This window comes from Oncorhynchus gorbuscha, unplaced genomic scaffold, assembly GCF_021184085.1.
Source record: "Oncorhynchus gorbuscha isolate QuinsamMale2020 ecotype Even-year unplaced genomic scaffold, OgorEven_v1.0 Un_scaffold_1779, whole genome shotgun sequence".
Lineage (NCBI taxonomy): Eukaryota > Metazoa > Chordata > Actinopteri > Salmoniformes > Salmonidae > Oncorhynchus > Oncorhynchus gorbuscha.
The window spans coordinates 83,819-107,461 of record NW_025746461.1 but is presented as its reverse complement, the minus strand read 5'-3'; the positions used below and the strand labels follow the sequence as shown (position 1 = coordinate 107,461).

The window sequence follows — 23,643 nt, the reverse complement described above, 5'->3', positions numbered from 1 at the left end:
CACACACACACACACACACACACACACACACACACACACACACACACACACACACACACACACACACACACACACACACACACACACACACACACACACACACACACACACACACACACACACACACACACACACACACACACACACACACACACACACACACACACACACACACACACACACACACACACACACACACACACACACACACACACACACACACACACACACACACACACACACACACACACACACACACACACGTCATCTCTGTGTGTGGTTTACCTGTACAGCAGCATTCCTCTCATTCTCCTGTGGGTAGTCATTATCACCATCTAGTCCTAGACGGCTGACCTCCTCAGTGTGTGTCATGTCTCCTTCTCACTACCATTACCTCATCAATACATTTTTACTACACATTTATTACATCATCAACAGTTAGTTGAATTCACCCTCGCTGCTCTAACTCTATATAGCTGTCCTGCTGAGATATCAACAGATGAAATGTGACATTGGACTAAAAGCTACGTGAGTTTAGTTATTCTGTGGTTACTCAGGTAGTATTTGATCCGTCTCCATGTTAGTCCCTCTCCTCTCTCTCATGCTATGTGTTGTTCCTGCAGGGGGACGTTTTAAGAAGGAGATAGTGGTGGACGGACAGAGCAACCTACTGCTCATCAGAGATGAAGGGGGCCCCCCAGAGGCTCAGGTTGGTATTACAGCTGTATTAACATGCACAGGGTTGCCTGTAAACAGATGTAGTCGAGAGTAAAACTTCACTTTAATGGACATTCTCTGTTGATCACCCTTTTTAATCCAGAACTAGTTTTATTCAAATCTAATTTTATTGGTCACATACACATGGTTAGCAGATGTTAATGTGAGTGTATTGAAATGCTTGTGCTTCCAGTTCCAACAGTAATATCCAATGGGTAATCTAACAAGTGTAAAGGGATGAAGAATATGTACATAAAAATATATGAATGAGTGATGGTACAGAACGGCATATGCAAGATGCAGTAGATGGTATAGAGTACAGTATATACATATGAGATGAGTAATGTAGGGTATGTAAACATTATATTAAGTGGCATTGTTTAAAGTGGCTAGTGATACATTTTGTACATCAATTTCCATTATTAAAGTGGCTGGAGTTGAGTCTGTATGTTGGCAGCAGCCAGTCAATGTTAGTGATGGCTGTTTAGCAGTCCTCCAGACTGATTGACTGACAGCCTCCAGACTTGATTGACTGGCCTTGAGATAGAAGCTGTTTTTCAGTCTCTCGGTCCCAGCTTTGATGCACCTGTACTGACCTCACCTTCTGGATGATAGCGGGGTGAACAGGCAGTGGTTCAGGTGGTTGATGTCCTTGATGATCTTTATGGCCTTCCTGTAACATCGGGTGGTGTAGGTGTCCTGGAGGGCAGGTAGTTTGCCCCCGGTGATGCGTTGTGCAGACCTCACTACCTTCTGGAGAGCCCTGCGGTTGTGGGCGGGGCAGTTGCCATACCAGGCGGTGATACAGCCCGCCAGGATGCTCTCGATTGTGCATCTGTAGAAGTTTGTGAGTGTTTTTGGTGACACTCCGAATTTCTTCAGCCTCCTGAGGTTGAGGAGGCGCTGCTGCGCCTTCTTCACAATGCTGTCTGTGTGGGTGGACCAATTCAGTTTGTCCGTGATGCAGAGGAACTTAAAACTTTCTACCCTCTTCATTCTGTTCTCTCCCTCTCCTCTTTCTCACATCATTCTGTCCTCTTTCTCACATCATTCTGTCCTCTCCCTCTCCCACATCATTCTGTTCTCTCCCTCTCCTCTTTCTCACATCATTCTGTCCTCTCCCTCTCCCACATCATTCTGTCCTCTCCCTCTCCTCTTTCTCACATCATTCTGTCCTCTCCCTCTCCCACATCATTCTGTCCTCTCCCTCTCCCACATCATTCTGTTCTCTCCCTCTCCCACATCATTCTGTTCTCTCCCTCTCCCACATCATTCTGTTCTCTCCCTCTCCCACATCATTCTGTTCTCTCCCTCTCCTCTTTCTCACATCATTCTGTCCTCTCCCTCTCCTCTTTCTCACATCATTCTGTCCTCTCCCTCTCCCACATCATTCTGTCCTCTCCCTCTCCTCTTTCTCACATCATTCTGTCCTCTCATCCTCTCCCACATCATTCTGTCCTCTCCCTCTCCTCTTTCTCACATCATTCTGTCCTCTCCCTCTCCTCTTTCACACATCATTCTGTCCTCTCCCTCTCCTCTTTCTCACATCATTCTGTCCTCTCCCTCTCCCACATCATTCTGTCCTCTCCCTCTCCCACATCATTCTGTCCTCTCCTCTTTCTCACATCATTCTGTCCTCTCCCTCTCTCACATCATTCTGTCCTCTCCCTCTCCCACATCATTCTGTCCTCTCCCTCTCCCACATCATTCTGTCCTCTCCCTCTCCCACATCATTCTGTCCTCTCCCTCTCCCACATCATTCTGTCCTCTCCCTCTCCCACATCATTCTGTCCTCTCCCTCTCCACATCATTCTGTCCTCTCCTCTCCCACATCATTCTGTCCTCTCCCTCTCCCACATCATTCTGTCCTCTCCCTCTCCCACATCATTCTGTCCTCTCCCTCTCCCACATCATTCTGTTCTCTCCCTCTCCTCTTTCTCACATCATTCCGTCCTCTCGCTCTCTCCCACATCATTCTGTCCTCTCCCTCTCCTCTTTCTCACATCATTCCGTCCTCTCGCTCTCTCCCTTTCACCCCTCTCTCTTCCTCTGTCTCTCTCCAGTTTTCCCTGTGGGTGGATGCAGTGATATTTGTGTTCAGTCTGGAGGATGAGATCAGTTTCCAGACAGTCTACCATTACTACAGCCGCATGGCTAACTACCGAAACACTGCTGAGGTACCTCTGGTGTTGGTGGGGACGCAAGGTGAGACACGCACGCACGCACGCACGCACGCACACACAGGCACACTGGCACACACACACTGGCACACACACACACACACACACACACACACACACACACACACACACACACACACACACACACACACACACACACACACACACACACACACACACACACACACACTGACACGCAGAGACACACACACATAGTTCTATACACGTTCTATAAACATAGTTCTATACACGTTCTTGCATCTTTTCTCCAGCTGTGTGAAACCCCTTCCTTGGAGTGTCACTGCCACCTAACGCCTGTTTGTAATTACTACAATAAAACATGCACTTCCTCTCTATCAGCACTAGATGGCGCCACATGCTTGACTATTTCTGTGATTGCAGATGCTATCAGCTCAGCCAATCCCCGGGTCATCGATGACACGCGAGCACGCAAGCTGTCCAATGACCTGAAGCGCTGCACCTACTATGAGACGTGTGCCACCTACGGCCTCAATGTGGAACGGGTCTTCCAGGACGGTAAGACTACTCCACCAGAGATGTTATCCAAAACTAAGATAACCCACTGTTTGAGTTGTCTGTTCTAACTCCACAATAACTGTAGATCATGGATTCATCTTTCATTCAACACAACTTAGATACAGGAAGTAGATTTATGAGAATAAAAACACATAGAATATGTGAATATGTTTATGCAGATTAAATGTTTCTCACAGGTTGTGGATTTGGTTTAATTTAATATAATTATCAGCCATTAAATACAGTTGGTCAGCTGAACCCACCACCTGTAATTCATACATCTCTACAGTGTGCAGCCAAAGCTTCTTCCTTCCTGTATGAAGACATGAGGGGAAGCAAGGTGACATTCACCCTGATGACGGCCGTTTGCTTGGTCTTAATCATCTGTCCATGAACTATTAAATGGGCTTCTCACCGATTTAGCTGAAGAGAACCGCAATTACATTTTATAATACAGGGAGGGGAGCGGGCTGAGTCACAAGGTCCCTCTTATGGACAGCGGCGCCCAGTCCAGCAGCACCAGCCATTCGCTGGCTATGTCACATGATCTCAACCAGCATGGAGAAATACATAAAGCACATGTTGAGGACTGAGAGGGAGAGGATGGTTCCAGACATATGGTTGACCTGTGACTCCAAAATATACATGTCTGTTCTTGGACTGCCTTTTCCATCAAGACATATGGTTGACCTGTGACTCCAAAATATACATGGCTGTTCTTGGACTGCCTTTTCCATCAAGACATATGGCTGACATGGCTGTTCTTGACTTTTCCATCAAAATATGGCTGATGACTCCAAAATATACATGGCTGTTCTTGGACTGCCTTTTCCATCAAGACATGGTTGAGACAAAATATACATGGCTGTTCTTGGACTGCCTTTTCCATCAAGACATATGGTTGACCTGTGACTCCAAAATATACATGGCTGTTCTTGGACTGCCTTTTCCATCAAGACATATGGTTGACCTGTGACTCCAAAATATACATGGCTGTTCTTGGACTGCCTTTTCCATCAAGACATATGGTTGACCTGTGACTCCAAAATATACATGGCTATTCTTGGACTGCCTTTTCCATCAAGACATATGGTTGACCTTGGACACCCTTTGCCCCTGAGAAATATGACTGACCTTTCATTCCCTTTTCCACTAAGAAATATCCAGTTTCATCATTAACGTCTCCATTAAAAGTATGAGAAGGTCTGCACTCACTACTGTAAGTCTCTCTGGATAAGAGCGTCTGATAAATGTCTCATGTCAGAATGTCTCCATGAAGCCACCATGCCCTGGTGTCCACAGTGTTATCTAGCTAGGTGCTGTTCACAATGGTCCTGTATGGTCTATAGTAGCTTGTTGGAGGTGATGTCTTCTAGAAGAGTCTACACTATACTACTATAGTATGGTCACCCGTGTTAATACCAAGTTGGAGCCCTGCTCCAGTAAGAGTCAATCCTGAGGCTGTTCTGCTATATCACCTATATTAATCACCACGCTGTAACTCGTTAATAAAGATGTGGTGTCATCATGGGGGAGCTGGGGCGGGGCATGGGCCCAGCTAGGCTGGAATTAGTGAAATATATGGCATGCAATCAGTGGCTCATTACCAGCCCCCGATACACCAAATCATCCTCCACAAAGTCTCTCTGTGTGCGTCTCTCTGTCTGTGTGCCTCTCTCTCTCTCTCTGTGTGTGTCTCTCTGTGTGCGTCTCTCTCTCTGTGTGCGTCTCTCTCTCTCTCTCTCTGTGTGCGTCTCTCTCTCTGTGTGCGTCTCTCTCTCTCTCTCTCTGTGTGCGTCTCTCTCTCTCTCTCTCTGTGTGCGTCTCTCTCTCTCTCTGTGTCTCTCTCTCTCTGTGTGCGTCTCTCTCTCTGTGTGCGTCTCTCTCTCTCTCTGTGTGCGTCTCTCTCTCTCTCTGTGTGTGCGTCTCTCTCTCTCTCTCTCTCTCGCTCTGTGTGTCTATCTGTGTGCGTCTCTCTCTGTCTCTCTCTCTCTGTGTGCGTCTCTCTCTCTTTCTGTGTGTGCGTCTCTCTCTCTCTCTCTGTGTGCGTCTCTCTCTCTCTCTGTGTGCGTCTCTCTCTCTCTCTCTGTGTGTGCTCTCTCTCTCTCTGTGTGTGCGTCTCTCTCTCTCTGTGTCTCTCTCTCTCTCTCTGTGTGCGTCTCTCTCTCTCTCTCTCTCTCTCTGTGTCGTCTCTCTCTCTCTCTCTCTCTCTCTCTCTCTCTCTCTCTCTCTCTGTGTCTGTGTCTCTCTCTCTCTCTCTGTGTCTCTCTGTGTGTGTCTCTCTCTCTCTCTCTCTCTCTGTGTGTCTCTCTCTCTCTCTCTCTGTGTGCGTCTCTCTCTCTCTCTCTCTCTGTGTGCTCTCTCTCTCTCTCTCTCTCTCTCTCTCTCTCTGTGTCTCTCTCTCTCTGTCTCTCTCTCTCTCTCTCTCTGTGTCTCTCTCTGTCTCTCTCTCTCTCTCTCTCTCTCTCTCTCTCTCTCTCTCTCTCTCTCTCTCTGTGTCTCTCTCTCTCTCTCTCTCTCTGTCTCTCTCTCTGTCTCTCTCTGTCTCTGTCTCTGTGTGTCTCTGTCTGTGTGCGTCTCTCTCTCTCTCTGTGTGCTCTCTCTCTCTCTCTCTCTCTCTCTCTCTGTGTCGTCTCTCTCTCTCTGTGTCTCTCTCTCTCTCTCTGTGTCTCTCTCTCTCTCTCTCTCTCTCTGTCTCTCTCTCTCTCTCTCTGTGTCTCTCTCTCTCTCTCTCTCTGTGTCTCTGTGTGCGTCTCTCTCTGTGTGTCTCTAGTCTGCTGGACTCATTGCTGTTTTATTTCCACTTGTATCACAAAATGCTATTTTCTGTAACCAAAAACGTGGATTTTGAAATGATTCATCATGATATGAATGAAATATCTGGTAAATATGATCAATCTAAAACACTTAATGACCACTGTGGGTCCAAGTAGGAAACGTTGTCATTACATTGACTGACCACTAGAGAGCAGTAGGTGAATACACATGAAGACTGTTGTGATCTCTTCAGACCAGCTTTTCTGTGGAGCCCTGCTGGTGTAGATCTGAAAGTCTCTTTCAATATGACTACTGAGGCTCTGTTTTCAGACATGATCAAATGCAAGACATTTACTATCGTTTTTACATTATGCACTTGAAATCGGACTACGTGGTGTTTCCAACCTGAATCCATCGATAGATGGTTTGAAACCCCAGAGTAAAAGAGGTCTCAGTGGATTTACAAGTCGTTTAGAAGTGTTTTGGGGTGTGAGTGACAGACTGACAGACAGCAGCCTCCAGACTGACTGACTGACAGCAGCCTCCAGACTGACTGACTGACTGCAGCCTCCAGACTGACTGACTGACTGCAGCCTCCTGACTGACTGACTGACTGCAGCCTCCAGACTGACTGACTGACTGCAGCCTCCAGACTGACTGACTGACTGCAGCCTCCAGACTGACTGCAGCCTCCAGACTGACTGCAGCCTCCAGACTGACTGCAGCCTCCAGACTGACTGCAGCCTCCAGACTGACTGACAGCCTCCAGACTGACAGCAGCCTCCAGACTGACAGCAGCCTCCAGACTGACAGCAGCCTCCAGACTGACAGCAGCCTCCAGACTGACTGACTGACAGCAGCCTCCAGACTGACAGCAGCCTCCAGACTGACTGACTGACTGCAGCCTCCAGACTGACTGACTGACAGCAGCCTCCAGACTGATTGACTGACAGCAGCCTCCAGACTGACAGCAGCCTCCAGACTGACTGACTGACAGCAGACTCCAGATCTATTCCTACTCCAGGGAAATCAGCTGGATCTGAAGATGTTTAGTTGACTTATTCTCTCTATGGGAACCCCGGCCCTGCAGCACACACTTCTCTGGGATTTGATGAGAGCTGTGTGTGTGTGTGTGCGTGCGTGCGTGTGTGCGCGGGGGTTAGTTTATATACAGTGAGATGATTGTAACAGCCCTCTGTTTTGTTGAGTGCAGCAGATGCAGCCGGCTCTAGATAGATACCATCCCAGTGTCAACTTGGTTATATACACGGGGTACCAGTACTGAGTCGATGATAACTTGGTTGTATACACGGGGTACCAGTACTGAGTTGATGATAACTTGGTTATATACACGGGGTACCAGTACTGAGTCGATGATAACTTGGTTATATACACGGAGTACCAGTACTGAGTCAATGATAACTTGGTTATATACACGGGGTACCAGTACTGAGTCAATGATAACTTGGTTATATACACGGGGTACCAGTAGGGAGTCAATGATAACTTGGTTATATACACGGGGTACCAGTACTGAGTCGATGATAACTTGGTTATATACACGGAGTACCAGTACTGAGTCAATGATAACTTGGTTATATACACGGGGTACCAGTACTGAGTCAATGATAACTTGGTTATATACACGGGGTACCAGTACTGAGTCAATGATAACTTGGTTATATACACGGGGTACCAGTACTGAGTCAACGATAACTTGGTTATATACACGGGGTACCAGTAGGGAGTCAATGATAACTTGGTTATATACACGGGGTACCAGTACTGAGTCAATGATAACTTGGTTATATACACGGGGTACCAGTAGGGAGTCAATGATAACTTGGTTATATACACAGGGTACCAGTAGGGAGTCAATGATAACTTGGTTATATACACGGGGTACCAGTAGGGAGTCAATGATAACTTGGTTATATACACGGGGTACCAGTACTGAGTCAATGATAACTTGGTTATATACACGGGGTACCAGTACTGAGTCAATGATAACTTGGTTATATACACGGGGTACCAGTACTGAGTCAATGATAACTTGGTTATATACACGGTGTACCAGTACTGAGTCAATGATAACTTGGTTATATACACGGGGTACCAGTACTGAGTCAATGATAACTTGGTTATATACACGGGGTACCAGTACTGAGTCAATGATAACTTGGTTATATACACGGGGTACCAGTACTGAGTCAATGATAACTTGGTTATATACACGGGGTACCAGTAGGGAGTCAATGATAACTTGGTTATATACACGGGGTACCAGTACTGAGTCAATGATAACTTGGTTATATACACGGGGTACCAGTAGGGAGTCAATGATAACTTGGTTATATACACGGGGTACCAGTACTGAGTCAATGATAACTTGGTTATATACACGGGGTACCAGTAGGGAGTCAATGATAACTTGGTTATATACACGGGGTACCAGTAGGGAGTCAATGATAACTTGGTTATATACACGGGGTACCAGTAGGGAGTCAATGTGCAGGAGTACGAGGTAATTGAGGTAGATATGTACATATAGGTAGAGAAAGTGACTAGACAACAGGATGATAATAAACTGTAACAGCAGCGTAGGTTAGTCAAGAGGTTTGTGCAAAAAGGGTCAATGCAGATAGTCCAGGTAGCTGTTGGTTAACTATTTAACTAACTGTTTATCAGTCTTATGGCTTACGGGGAAATACTGTTCAGGGTCCTGTTTGTTCCAGACTTGGTGCTCCGGTACCGCTTGCTGTGCGGTAGCAGAGAGAACAGTCTATGACTTGGATGGCTGGAGTCTTTGGCTATTTTTTATAGAGGTCTTGGATAGCAGGGAGCTCGGTCACAGTGATTTACTGGGCTGTTCTCACTACCCTCTAGTGCCTTGTGGTCGGATGCAGAGCAGTTTCCATACTAAGAGGTGATGCAGCCAGTCAAGATGCTCTCAGTGGTGCAGCTGTAGATCTGAGGACCCATGCAGAATCTTTTCAGCCTCCTGAACGGGGAGGCACTGTTTCCTCGACTGTGTTGGTGTGTGGGGAACATGTTAATTCCTTAGTGATGTGGACACGAGGAACTTGAAGCTCTCCACCTGCTCCACCACAGCCCGTGTATATGAATGGAGGCGTGCTCACCCCTCCGTTTCCTGTAGTCCCCGATCAGCTCCTTTGTCCTGCTGATGTTGAGGGACACGTTGTTGTCCTGGCACCACACTGCCAGGTCAATGACCTCCTCCCTGTAGGTCGTCTCATCGTCGTCGGTGGTCAGGCCTACCGCCGTCGTGGCGTCGGCAGACTTAATGATGGCATTGGAGTCGCGCGCGGCCTCGTAGTTGTCCGTGTGTAAATCCTCTGTGTGAGCTTTAGAGACTCAATACCCTGCTATTATCCTGTTAGTTGTTACACTGCTGGTGAAGCCAAATCTACTGTCATTCTCAGGGTGTGAGTGTGGGCGCGTTTCACAGCCAAGTCATCTGTGGTAAATGAATGCCAAGAAAATAAGTCTAAAATCCTTATTAGTGACACTGTCTCCTTTTTCATTTAATTATCCTCAATTAATCACTCCTTTTAGAATGATCCACTACAGTGGAATTCATTGATGAGTACGAAAATGATTATTTTAATGTTTTGTGCCACAGCCGCCTTGGCAGCAGTTTTCTGCCCAGAGGTGTGTGTGTATCTCTGTGTGTGTGTGTGTGTGTGTGTTTCTTTTTCTCGTCATTCTCTCTCTCTCTCTCTCTCTGTGTGTGTGTGTGTGTGTGTGTGTGTGTGTGTGTGTGTGTGTGTGTGTGTGTGTGTGTGTGTGTGTGTGTGTGTATCTCTTTTTTCTGTGTGTGTGTGTGTGTGTGTGTGTGTGTGTGTGTGTGTGTGTGTGTGTGTGTGTGTGTGTGTGCCAAGTACATGTACACACACACGCTTGAGTTTGCCTGAATTAGCCTCCCTTCCTCTTGCATCCAAGCTGCACATTTGCCATAATTACTACTTTACATGACCTTAATTTGGAGACGGAGGACTGTAGACATTTGCCATAATTACCTTAATTTGGAGACGGAGGACTGTAGTAATGATGATGTGTGGCGGGGGCTCTCTGCCTCTCTGCCTTCGTTAGAGGGAGGATGTGGTTAAGATGCTCAACAAAAATAATTGGTCCGAGGCGATCGTATGATCCCCCCCACCGCCACACTAATTCTCCTGTAATAGAGGACCAATAGCATCATCTCTAGTCATCTACCTCCTGTGTTCCTCTCATCTACTCACGGTCTCTGAATGTATCTGACTCCATTTTGTTGTATAAAAGGTGACCTTTTGATTGTGGAGCGTATTCGCCTGACTGTAGGACTTGGTGCTCATACTCTATTCTCTCACACACACACACACACACACACACACACACACACACACACACACACACACACACACACACACACACACACACACACACACACACACACACACACACACACACACACACACACACACACACACACACACACACACACACACACACACACACACACAGTTGGAGCCCGTTATGTCTGCTCAGAGCCCTGTGGTGTGTTTGTAGTGTGGTCCAGATAGCTGTGTCTATATTAAGGTGCTGGGTTCAATTCCCTCACGTCATGTGACACGTGCTTTGGATGGAAGGAACTGTGGATTTTTGTTATGATGGTGAAGGTTACTATTCTTTTAATATTAGTATTGTTTTTAGTATAATTCTGACTGTGTTTTATTTGCTGGTGTACGGCACCGCATAGAGAAACAGTTCTGTTTAGAATGACATTATTTATCTGACTTTCACCATTCAGTCGTTGTGCAGATAAATCGCGTTTTAAATCACAGATGATTAATGAAGGTGTTGTAGATTTAGCCCGTCTCCCTTCATTCATCGCCAGGGGAATAGTGAAGCTGCAATTTATAAAACAGGAATCATTCCTCAACACATTTTGTGTATTGATCTTTGCAGCCTTGCATGTGTAGTCCGTGATCTCACTTTAACTATGGATCGATTTCTGTTAGACATACGATATGTATACCATCATTTACACCACATGCTACATACGTTCATTATGAACCACGCGCTACATACGTTCATTATGAACCACATGCTACATACGTTCATTATGAACCACATGCTACATACGTTCATTATGAACCACGCGCTACATACGTTCATTATGAACCACACGCTACATACGTTCATTATGAACCACATGCTACATACGTTCATTATGAACCACAAGCTACATACGTTCATTATGAACCACAAGCTACATACGTTCATTATGAACCACGCGCTACATACGTTCATTATGAACCACACGCTACATACGTTCATTATGAACCACGCGCTACATACGTTCATTATGAACCACGCGCTACATACGTTCATTATGAACCACGCGCTACATAGGTTCATTATGAACCACGCACTACATAGGTTCATTATGAACCACGCGCTACATAGGTTCATTATGAACCACGCGCTACATAGGTTCATTATGAACCACACGCTCCATAGGTTCATTATGAACCACGCGCTACATACGTTCATTATGAACCACGCGCTACATACGTTCATTATGAACCACGTTCATAGGTTCATTATGAACCACGCGCTACATACGTTCATTATGAACCACGCGCTACATACGTTCATTATGAACCACGCGCTACATACGTTCATTATGAACCACGCGCTACATACATTTCATTATGAACCACGCGCTACATACGTTCATTATGAACCACACGCTACATACGTTCATTATGAACCACACGCTACATACGTTCATTATGAACCACACGCTACATACGTTCATTATGAACCACAAGCTCATATTGGCTATGAATCCCTATAAGGTCATGTTGACACGATTCCAATGGGACTTTATGGAAATTCAAAGTAACAGTAAAATAATGCCAAGTCTTGTTTTAAATCACATAAAACAGCCAATGAGTTGTAATGTGTGAACAGGGATACAATGAGTTGTAATGTGTGAACAGGGATACAATGAGTGGTAATGTGTGAACAGGGATACAATGAGTTGTAATGTGTGAACAGGGATACAATGAGTTGTAATGTGTGAACAGGGATACAATGAGTTGTAATGTGTGAACAGGGATACAATGAGTTGTAATGTGTGAACAGGGATACAATGAGTGGTAATGTGTGAACAGGGATACAATGAGTTGTAATGTGTGAACAGGGATACAATGAGTTGTAATGTGTGAACAGGGATACAATGAGTGGTAATGTGTGAACAGGGATACAATGAGTTGTAATGTGTGAACAGGGATACAATGAGTGGTAATGTGTGAACAGAGATACAATGAGTTGTAATGTGTGAACAGGGATACAATGAGTTGTAATGTGTGAACAGGGATACAATGAGTGGTAATGTGTGAACAGGGATACAATGAGTGGTAATGTGTGAACAGGGATACAATGAGTTGTAATGTGTGAACAGGGATACAATGAGTGGTAATGTGTGAACAGGGATACAATGAGTGTGAACAGGGATACAAATGTGTGAACAGGGATACAATGAGTTGTAATGTGTGAACAGGGATACAATGAGTTGTAATGTGTGAACAGGGATACAATGAGTTGTAATGTGTGAACAGGGATACAATGAGTTGATACAATGAGTTAATGTGTGAACAGGGATACAATGAGTTGTAATGTGTGAACAGGGATACAATGAGTTGTAATGTGTGAACAGGGATACAGGGAATGAGTTGTAATGTGTGAACAGGGATACAATGAGTTGTAATGTGTGAACAGGGATACAATGAGTGGTAATGTGTGAACAGGGATACAATGAGTTGTAATGTGTGAACAGGGATACAATGAGTTGTAATGTGTGAACAGGGATACAATGAGTTGTAATGTGTGAACAGGGATACAATGAGTTGTAATGTGTGAACAGGGATACAATGAGTTGTAATGTGTGAACAGGGATACAATGAGTTGTAATGTGAGGGATACAATGAGTGGTAATGTGTGAACAGGGATACAATGAGTTGTAATGTGTGAACAGGGATACAATGAGTGTGAACAGGGATACAATGAGTTGTAATGTGTGAACAGGGATACAATGAGTGTAAACAGGGATACAATGAGTGGTAATGTGTCACAGGGATACAATGAGTGGTAATGTGTGAACAGGGATACAATGAGTTGTAATGTGTGAACAGGGATACAAATGAGTTGTAATGTGTGAACAGGGATACAATGAGTGGTAATGTGTCACAGGGTGAGTGGTAATGTGTGAACAGGGATACAATGAGTGGTAATGTGTGAACAGGGATACAATGAGTGGTAATGTGTCACAGGGATACAATGAGTGGTAATGTGTCACAGGGATACAATGAGTGGTAATGTGTCACAGGGATACAATGAGTGGTAATGTGTCACAGGGATACAATGAGTGGTAATGTGTCACAGGGAGTGAGTGGTAATGTGTGAACAGGGATACAATGAGTTGTAATGTGTGAACAGGGATACAATGAGTTGTAATGTGTGAACAGGGATACAATGAGTTGTAATGTGTGAACAGGGATACAATGAGTTGTAATGTGTGAACAGGGATACAATGAGTTGTAATGTGTGAACAGGGATACAATGAGTTGTAATGTGTGAACAGGGATACAATGAGTTGTAATGTGTGAACAGGGATACAATGAGTTGTAATGTGTGAACAGGGATACAATGAGTTGTAATGTGTGAACAGGGATACAATGAGTTGTAATGTGTGAACAGGGATACAATGAGTTGTAATGTGTGAACAGGGATACAATGAGTTGTAATGTGTGAACAGGGATACAATGAGTTGTAATGTGTGAACAGGGATACAATGAGTTGTAATGTGTGAACAGGGATACAATGAGTTGTAATGTGTGAACAGGGATACAATGAGTTGTAATGTGTGAACAGGGATACAAAGTTGTAATGTTGAACAGGGATACAATGAGTTGTAATGTGTGAACAGGGATACAATGAGTTGTAATGTGTGAACAGGGATACAATGAGTTGTAATGTGTGAACAGGGATACAATGAGTTGTAATGTGTGAACAGGGATACAATGAGTTGTAATGTGTGAACAGGGATACAATGAGTTGTAATGTGTGAACAGGGATACAATGAGTTGTAATGTGTGAACAGGGATAAAATACATGATCCTGTTGCATAAGTGGTCAGAACATTTACCATTAAATTAATTGGCACAGATACACAGTCATCTACATGCATTAGATTTATGTGATGGGGGAGGGGCAAATGAAGAGGATTTGTTTGTTTTGGCAGGGTACTGTGTGTGTGCGTGCGTGCTAGCTATGTAGTGGTCCTGTCACTATGCTTTCATGGTTCAGCGTTTTTGTGGGGTCAGAGGTTCTCATGGTAGAACCACACCACAGGAGTGTGTTAGTGTATTAATGTGTACAGTGGGGTCAGAGGTTCTCATGGTAGAACCACACCACAGGAGTGTGTTAGTGTATTGATGTGTACAGTGGGGTCAGAGGTTCTCATGGTAGAACCACACGACAGGAGTGTGTTAGTGTATTGATGTGTACAGTGGGGTCAGAGGTTCTCATGGTAGAACCACACGACAGGAGTGTGTTAGTGTATTAATGTGTACAGTGGGGTCAGAGGTTCTCATGGTAGAACCACACGACAGGAGTGTGTTAGTGTATTAATGTGTACAGTGGGGTCAGAGGTTCTCATGGTAGAACCACACGACAGGAGTGTGTTAGTGTATTAATGCAGAAGGTATTCATACCCCTTGACTTATTCCACATTTTGTTGTTAGAGCCTGAATTCAGCATTTTATAAAAACATTTTTTTCCCCTCACCCATCTACACACAATACCCCATAATTCAGTGGTTGTAAAGATGGGGAGAGGTCTGGCTGTAATAAAGAGATGCTTTGCTTTTTTGACACAACACTCCAAAAAGCCAGTTCTGCAGGCTCTAGTTTTGTCTAACCTTGATTAGTGTCCAGTCGTGTGGTCCAGCGCGGCAAGGAAAGACCTAGTTGAGATGCATCTGGCCCAGAACAGAGCGGCATTTCTTACTATTCATTGTAATCAGAGGACTGATATTAATACTATGCTGCCAGTCTCTCTTGGCTAAGAGTTGAGGAGAGACTGACTGCATCATTTCTTATTTTTATTAGAAACATGAATGTGTTGAAAATCCCAAATTGTTTGCATAGTCAACTTACACACAGCTCTGACACACACTTACCCCACCAGACATGCCACCAGGGGTCTTTCCACAGTCCCCAAATCCAGAACAAATTCTAGAAAACGTACAGTATTATATAGAGCATGTATTGCATGGAACTCCATTCCATCTCATATTGCTCAAATAAACAGCAAACCTGGTTTCAAAAACCAGATAAAGCAACACCTCGCAGCACAACGCCTCTCCCCTATTGGACCTAGATAGTTTGGGCGTATGCATTGATATATAGGCTACGTGTGCCTTTTTAAAAATGTATGTAGTTCTGTCCTTGAGCTGTTCTTGTCTAATGATGTTCTGTACTATGTCATTGTGTATTATGTTGTGTGTTGGACCCCAGGAAGAGTAGCTGCTGCTTTAACAACAGCTAACGGGGATCCTAATAAAATACCACATAATGACGAAGTAAAAACATGTTTTTAGAAACTTTGCACAGTTATTGAAAATGAAAAACACATCTCATTTACTTAAGTATTCACCCTCCTGAGTCAACACTTCGGCAGCATTTATAGCTGTGAGTCTTTCTGGGTAAGTCTAAGAGTGATTATATATAGCTGTGAGTCTTTCTGGTTAAGTCTAAGAGCTATCCACACCTGGATTGTAAAACATTTGCCCATTTTTATTATTTTCAAAATTCTTCAAGCTCTGTCAAATTGGTTGTTGATCATTGCTAGACAACCATTTTAGATTTTTCAAGTAGATTCAAGTCAAAACTGTTACTCGCCCACTCAGGAACATTCACAGTCTTCTTGGTAAGCAACTCGTGTAGATTTGGCCTTGTGTTTGAGGTTATTGTCCTGTTGGAAGGTGAATTCATCTCCCAGTGTCTGGTGGAAAGCAGATTGAATCAGGTTTTCCTCTATGGTGTTGCCTGTGCTTAGCTCCATTCCATTTATTTTTTTATCCTGAAAAAACCCGTTCCTTACAACAATTACAAGCATACCCTTAACATGATGCAGCCACCACTATGCTTGAAAATATGGAGAGTGGTACTCAGTAATGTGTTGTAATGGATTTGCCCCAAACATAACACTTTGTATTTAGGACAAAAAGTGCATTTCTTTGCCACATTTTTGCAGTATTACTTTGTGACTTGTTGCAAACAGGATGCAAGTTTTAGAATATTTTTATCTGTACCAGCTTCCTCCTTTTCACTCTGTCATTTAGTTTGATATTGTGGAGTAACTATAATGTTGTGTATCCATCCTCAGTTTTTTCCTATCATAGCCATTAAACTGGGTAGCGGCAGGGTAGTGGTTAGAGCGTTGGACTAGTAACCGGAAGGTTGCAAGTTCAAAACCCCCAAGCTGACAAGGTACACATCTGTCGTTCTGCCCCTGAACAGGCAGTTAACCCACTGTTCCTAGGCCGTCATTGAAAATAAGAAATTGTTCTTAACTGACTTGCCTGGTTAAATAAAGGTAAAATATATATATATTTTTTAAACTCTAACTGTTTTGGCCTCATGGTGAAATCCCTGAGCGGTTTCCTTCCTCTCTGGCAGCTGAGTTAGGAAGGGTGCCTGTAACTTTGTAGTGACTGGGTGTATTGATACACCTTCCAAAGTGTAATTAATAACTTCATGCTCAAAGGGATATGTCTGCTTTTTGTTGTGCCCCTATTGGTAGAACAACTTCTCTGCGAGGCATTAGTAAACCTCCCTGTTTTTTGTGTTTGAATCTGTGTTTGAAATGCACTGCTTGACTGAGGGACCTTACATATATTTGTATGTGTGGGTTACAGAGATGAGGTAGTCATTAAAACATAATGTTAAACACTATTACACACAGAGAGTCCATGCAACTTCCTACGTGACTGCTAAGCACTTCTCCTCTTGAACTTATTTAGGCCTGCCATAACAATGGAGTTGAATACTTGTGGGCCTGGGCAGGCTGTCATCTGGGGGCCTGGGCAGGCTGTCATCTGGGGGCCTGGGCAGGCTGTCGTCTGGGGGCCTGGGCAGGCTGACTGTCTGGGGGCCTGGGCAGGCTGTCTGTCTGGGGGCCTGGGCAGGCTGTCTGTCTGGGGGCCTGGGCAGGCTGTCTGTCTGGGGGCCTGGGCAGGCTGTCTGTCTGGGGGCCTGGGCAGGCTGTCTGTCTGGGGGCCTGGGCAGGCTGTCTGTCTGGGAGCCTGGGCAGGCTGTCTGTCTGGGGGCCTGGGCAGGCTCTCTGTCTGAGGGCCTGGGCATGCTGCTGTCTGGGGGCCTGGGCAGGCTGTCTGTCTGGGGGCCTGGGCAGGCTGAGGGCCTCTGTCTGGGGCCTGGGCAGGCTGTCTGTCTGGGGGCCTGGGCAGGCTGTCTGTCTGGGGGCCTGGGCAGGCTGTCTGTCTGGGGGCCTGGGCAGGCTGTCTGTCTGGGGGGGGCCTGGGCAGGCTGTCTGTCTGGGGGCCTGGGCAGGCTGTCTGTCTGGGGGCTGTGTCTGTCTGGGGGCCTGGGCAGGCTGTCTGTCTGGGGGCCTCTGTCTGGGGGTCAGAGGCTGTCTGGAGGGCCTGGGCAGGCTCTCTGTCAGAGGGATGGGGGTGATGGGGGTGGTGTTCTATGGGAAGGGGATGTGATGGGGGTGGTGTTCTATGGGAAGGGGATGTAGCGGGGGGGTGACAGGGATCCTGACAGCGCCCTGGCCCCTCGTCCATCAGCGCGCTAATTTAATTATCCTAATTACGGTCGCCATGGCAAGTCGCGCGCACCGCTGCAGCCGCCCCCGTGTCAGAGCCGGGACGCAGTGCTTCGTTAGCACACACTAATGAGCTGAGAAGCCTCATTGTCCTCGTGCTGGAACACACACACAGAAGGATTCACACACATACTCACGCGCTCCAGGGACACTGATTTACGCTATTGTCACTGTCGTATACCTTCTATTGCTGTAATTAGCTACTGTGTTATAATGGACACAGTCAGGATTCTAATGCCCCTGTATTTCACCAAGTCTAGAAGTTCTGAATCCTGTCATTGCAGATCAACCCTAGAGAACTAGGAAATCAGTCAACTTGTTGATGAAACCGCGCATGGTGAAGGTGATTTACGACAACCAGGCCAAATGAACTGGCTTCTGTGGCGCAAAGTAGATCCTATCACCTCTATACCTGTATCTCTGAATGACATTCACACTGGTGTTCATCTCTGCTGCCCTCTTTAAAGTGGAACTGACAGCATTTTAACGGTTGTATAATAATATAGAGTGGGAAGGCGGCAGTGCGTTTGGACTGCGTGTTTACAGGCCAACTTGTTCTGCAAAAGCCATAACATACTTTACAGTCTTATTGATCAAATAACCATGAAACGGTAGACTCTGTCTCCCTCAGTTATACAACAAGATCAACAACTAATGCTAGCCAGAGCGGAATCTAACCAATAAACATTAGATGAACCCTCAAGCCTTTTCAGCTTGTTGACCTTCAAAATTCCACTGATTAACAATGGGGAATAACCTCCTCGTCCTTCTGCAGCTTGCCTGCCATGCTGCATGCTTGTCCCAACCAAGTCCCCAAACCTAACTGGCTAAAGTCGGCTAGCTACTTCCAGACACAAATGAGAGAACACCTCACTCTGACCAGTTTACTTGCCGTAGCAGAGCTGGTTAGGCTGTTTACATGTTATCTAGCTGCGTTCTTGATTAACTATTCATTTCTTTGCCCTTACGTTTACTGACACCAGTCATATTCAGCAGATGTTGTGCGTTCGTAAATTCATCAGTTATTCTGCGCTTTGACACACTCAGACGAGATTGCCGAGTAGATAGCCAGAGTGAATTTGCGAACGTAAGATCTATGCTAACTGTATAACAGTCATTAAAGTTCTTGTTAGCTAACCAAATGACTCCTGCATCTCTAGCTGTGTGTAGCCATTGAAAAACGATATGAGGGGAAATAGACAGTCACTCACCCACTCCTCCAATGACATGACATCATCCTAGCTAGCTAGCTAAAGTTAGGCTCTGTGTTTTTAAGTTGCTACATAAATAGATACGCTAGCATATTAGCAACGTTATAACTGACTGATCATCGCCCTTCCTAGTTTGATCTTATTGACATTCCCAGCCTTAGTTACATTCATTTGTTTTTGTCAAGAAATGTATTGGTGAATTAAAAGTATGAGAAGGTCTGCACTCACTACTGTAAGTCTCTCTGGATAAGAGCGTCTGATAAATGCCTCATGTCAGAATGTCTCCATGAAGTCACCATGCCCTGGTGTCCACAGTGTTATCTAGCTAGGTGCTGTTCACAATGGTCCTGTATGGTCTATAGTAGCTTGTTGGAGGTGATGTCTTCTCTGGCCCCCCCAATGGTGGAACAAACTCCCTCACGACGCCAGGACAGCGGAGTCAATCACCACCTTCCGGAGACACCTGAAACCCCACCTCTTTAAGGAATACCTAGGATAGGATAAGTAATCCTTCTCACCCCCCCCCCCCCCCCCCTTTAAGATTTAGATGCACTATTGTAAAGTGACTGTTCTACTGGATGTCATAAGGTGAATGCACCAATTTGTAAGTCGCTCTGGATAAGAGCGTCTGCTAAATGACTTAAATGTAAATGTAAATATCAATCATTCATTGAACTGCATTCATCTATTCTGCCAACAATGCCTTAGTGTACGTCATGGAATGTTGAGTCACATAGAACATATTTTTAAAACCTCTTATAAAGTTGGTTTTGCAGCATAAACTGGGAATTTGATATTTTTGACTGATATTATGATTGTCTGTTTCATATCTGCGTATCTGTCAGTTCCACTTTAACCCAGTGTATTCACATGTACGCTCGTTACTATGGCAACACACCTAGCCATTGTTTCCAAAATTCCGACCAAATATCTATCTCGTCTGTGGAAACAGAAGGGGCTATGTTCCTCAGTCCTCACACAGAGGGAAATGAGTGTCTGTCAAGATGAGGGCGGTTATTAAGACAAATTAGCTGTGGATTGTTTTGATAACAAATCTAAGGGCCTGTCGGAGTAGATCAGTGTTTCCCCTGGCCTGGCGGCACAGCAGGCGCCCTGCTAACAGTCGACCAAGACAGACATGAGGCGCTACAGCAGTACACAACACTATCCATGTGTGACCGTACGTAGCTCTTGTGGGGCCTCTGTGTCTGTATGTCAATGTGGGGCCTTTATTTTGGTTGACGTGGGCCTCGTCTGGGATGTGGGGCCCCTGGCAGAGAGAGCGAGAGAGAAAAGATAGTGAATAAGAGGGCAGGTCTAATGGAGGATGGTCTAATTACTGGGTTATAAGTGAGGTACAATAGTGACCTTTTCCCCAGTGGATCCCTGGCAGGCGCCACACACACACACACACACACACACGGCAGGCCACAGCTAGCGCCTCATTATCTGACACGTTAGCTCCTTCTGACTCATTAGTTAATATTTATAGCAGGCCTGCACTAACCACCCTGACCGCACCCTCGCCACCACTTTCTCTCTCCCTTCCTCTCTATCCCTCTCTCGCTTTCTGTGTGTGTCTGTCCCTCTCTTTTTTTTTCACACTGTCCAGTTGGGTGTTGGAGGGAAAAGGTTAGCTGTCGCACCACCTCAGCCTGTTCGTGCTCTCTCCCCTCAGCCTGTTAGCTCTCCCCCCTCAGCCTGTTAGCTCTCCCCCCTCAGCCTGTTAGCTCTCTCTCTCTCAGCCTGTTAGCGCTCTCTCCCCCCTCAGCCTGTTAGCACTCTCTCCCCCTCAGCCTGTTAGCACTCTCTCCCCCTCAGCCTGTTAGCACTCTCTCCCCCTCAGCCTGTTAGCACTCTCTCCCCCTCAGCCTGTTAGCACTCTCTCCCCCTCAGCCTGTTAGCACTCTCTCCCCCTCAGCCTGTTAGCACTCTCTCCCCCTCAGCCTGTTAGCACTCTCACCTCAGCCTGTTAGCGCTCTCTCTCCCCCTCAGCCTATTAGCGCTCCCACTCCCCCTCAGCCTATTAGCGCTCGCTCTCCCCCTCAGCCTATTAGCGCTCCCTCTCCCCCTCAGCCTGTTAGCGCTCCCACTCCCCCCTCAGCCTGTTAGCGCTCTCGCTCCCCCTCAGCCTGTTAGCGCTCTCTCTCTCCCCCCTCAGCCTATTAGCGCTCTCTCTCCCCCTCAGCCTATTAGCGCTCTCTCTCCCCCTCAGCCTGTTAGCGCTCCCTCTCCCCCTCAGCCTGTTAGCGCTCCCTCTCCCCCTCAGCCTGTTAGCGCTCCCTCTCCCCCCTCAGCCTGTTAGCGCTCCCTCTCCCCCCTCAGCCTGTTAGCGCTCCCTCTCCCCCTCAGCCTGTTAGCGCTCTCTCCCCCTCAGCCTGTTAGCGCTCTCTCTCCCCCTCTCAGCCTGTTAGTGCTCTCTCTCCCACTCGGTGTATTTCACACAAAATCACAATGCAGAATTGGTAAACAAACTTTTTGACCTGTACCGGAGCACCAATTCTAGGCACTAACTGGCTCCTAAACTGCTGCTACCCCCAAGCCATTAGACTGCTAAACAGTTATTCAAATGGCTACCTGGACTATTTACATTGACACTCTGCTGCTCTGCTGCTACTCACTGTGTTATTATCTATGCGTAGTCACTTTACCCCTACATATACATATTACCTCAATTGCCTCGTCGAACCAGTACCTCCGCACTTTGACTCGGTACCAGTACCCCCTGTATATGGCCTCGCTATTTTTTATATTTTTTATGACAGATACCATTTTAATTTAATAAAAAAAATGTTTAAACGGATGACAACAGTGTAGAGCAGTGTTTCTCAAACTAGGGATCTGAACCAAATTTTGCTTGGTTCATAGAACCGGGGTTACATCAGTAACCTCTGGCAACCACTAGATGTGGTTGTAATAAACAGAGCGGTTTCTGTTTTCTCCTTACAAATGTGGCTCTATCCTTTTGAAAGGTTTAAGCTCCAAAATGTTATGACCCCATCACTGAAAGATCAGACTCTCAGGAACACGTATGTGTCTCCTGTTAACCTCTACGGTATCCACAAGCCTCATTAGATCAGAGTGGACAAAACCAGGCATTAAATCTACTGTCACAGCTACTGTCACAGCTACTGTCACAGCTACTGTCAGACTGCTTTGTAATAGACTGTCATAGCCCCAATTAAAGAAGTAAACATTGGCTGTTTTTTCGTGGTGGTGTCGTTAAAATCATTTGATCAAAATGGTGAACCCCTGGGGTAGACTATATAAACATACTTATGATGCCTGGCTGACTGGTGTTAAAATGCATTAAGTTACCTGATCTGTAGCAGTTAGCTCTGGGCTCTCCTCTCTCCCAGTCTGCCTGGTCTGTAGCAATTAGCTCTGGGCTCTCCTCTCCTCCAGTCTGCCTGGTCTGTAGCAGTTAGCTCTGGGCTCTCCTCTCCTCCAGGCTGCCTGGTCTGTAGCAGTTAGCTCTGGGCTCTCCTCTCCTCCAGTCTGCCTGGCCTATAGCAGTTAGCTCTGGGCTCTCCTCTCCTCCAGGCTGCCTGGTCCAGCTCTCCTCTCCTCCAGGCTGCCTGGCCTATAGCAGTTAGCTCTGGGCTCTCCTCTCCTCCAGTCTGCCTGGCCTATAGCAGTTAGCTCTGGGCTCTCCTCTCCCAGTCTGCCAGTCTGTAGCTGCCTGGTCTGCCTGGCCTATAGCAGTTAGCTCTGGGCTCTCCTCTCCTCCAGTCTGCCTGGTCTATAGCAGTTAGCTCTGGGCTCTCCTCTCCTCCAGGCTGCCTGGTCTGTAGCAGTTAGCTCTGGGCTCTCCTCTCCTCCAGGCTGCCTGGTCTGTAGCAGTTCCAGGCTGCCTGGTCTGGGCTCTCCCCAGGCTGCCTGGTCTCCTCTCCTCCAGGCTGCCTGGTCTGTAGCTGGCTCTCCTCTCCTCCAGGCTGCCTGGTCTGTAGCAGTTAGCTCTGGGCTCTCCTCTCCTCCAGTCTGCCTGGTCTGTAGCAGTTAGCTCTGGGCTCTCCTCTCCTCCAGTCTGCCTGGTCTGTAGCAGTTAGCTCTGGGCTCTCCTCTCCTCCAGGCTGCCTGGTCTGTAGCAGTTAGCTCTGGGCTCTCCTCTCCTCCAGTCTGCCTGGCCTATAGCAGTTAGCTCTGGGCCTTCCTCTCCTCCAGTCTGCCATAAATCTGATCAGAGGGGAGACGTTTCCATTAGAATAAATGGCAGCCTCTCAGAGGCGAAGTAAGATTGATGGTTAAAGTTAAATGGTATTAGCCGTGCAGTTTAAATATTTAACCCAGCCTTATCATAACTGTTCTTAACACTTAAAGTA

At 46.2% G+C, this 23,643-nt stretch overlaps 1 protein-coding gene across 3 annotated transcripts in view; it reads left to right on the top strand.

Moving 5' to 3' along the window:
- Positions 1–281: 281 nt before the first annotated feature.
- The window catches only part of LOC124024201 (arf-GAP with GTPase, ANK repeat and PH domain-containing protein 1), a 104,139-nt gene continuing 80,777 nt past the window's right edge, over positions 282–23,643 (top strand). Inside the window, exons 1-3 of one of the 3 annotated variants that reach the window (XM_046338202.1) lie at positions 282–709; positions 2,781–2,922; positions 3,300–3,434. In XM_046338202.1, the coding sequence (XP_046194158.1) occupies positions 578–709; positions 2,781–2,922; positions 3,300–3,434 (409 nt within the window). In that variant the 5' untranslated portion in view covers positions 282–577. The remainder of the gene's footprint in view (positions 710–2,780; positions 2,923–3,299; positions 3,435–23,643) is intronic. The other 2 variants (XM_046338201.1, XM_046338200.1) reach the window with 2 other exon arrangements.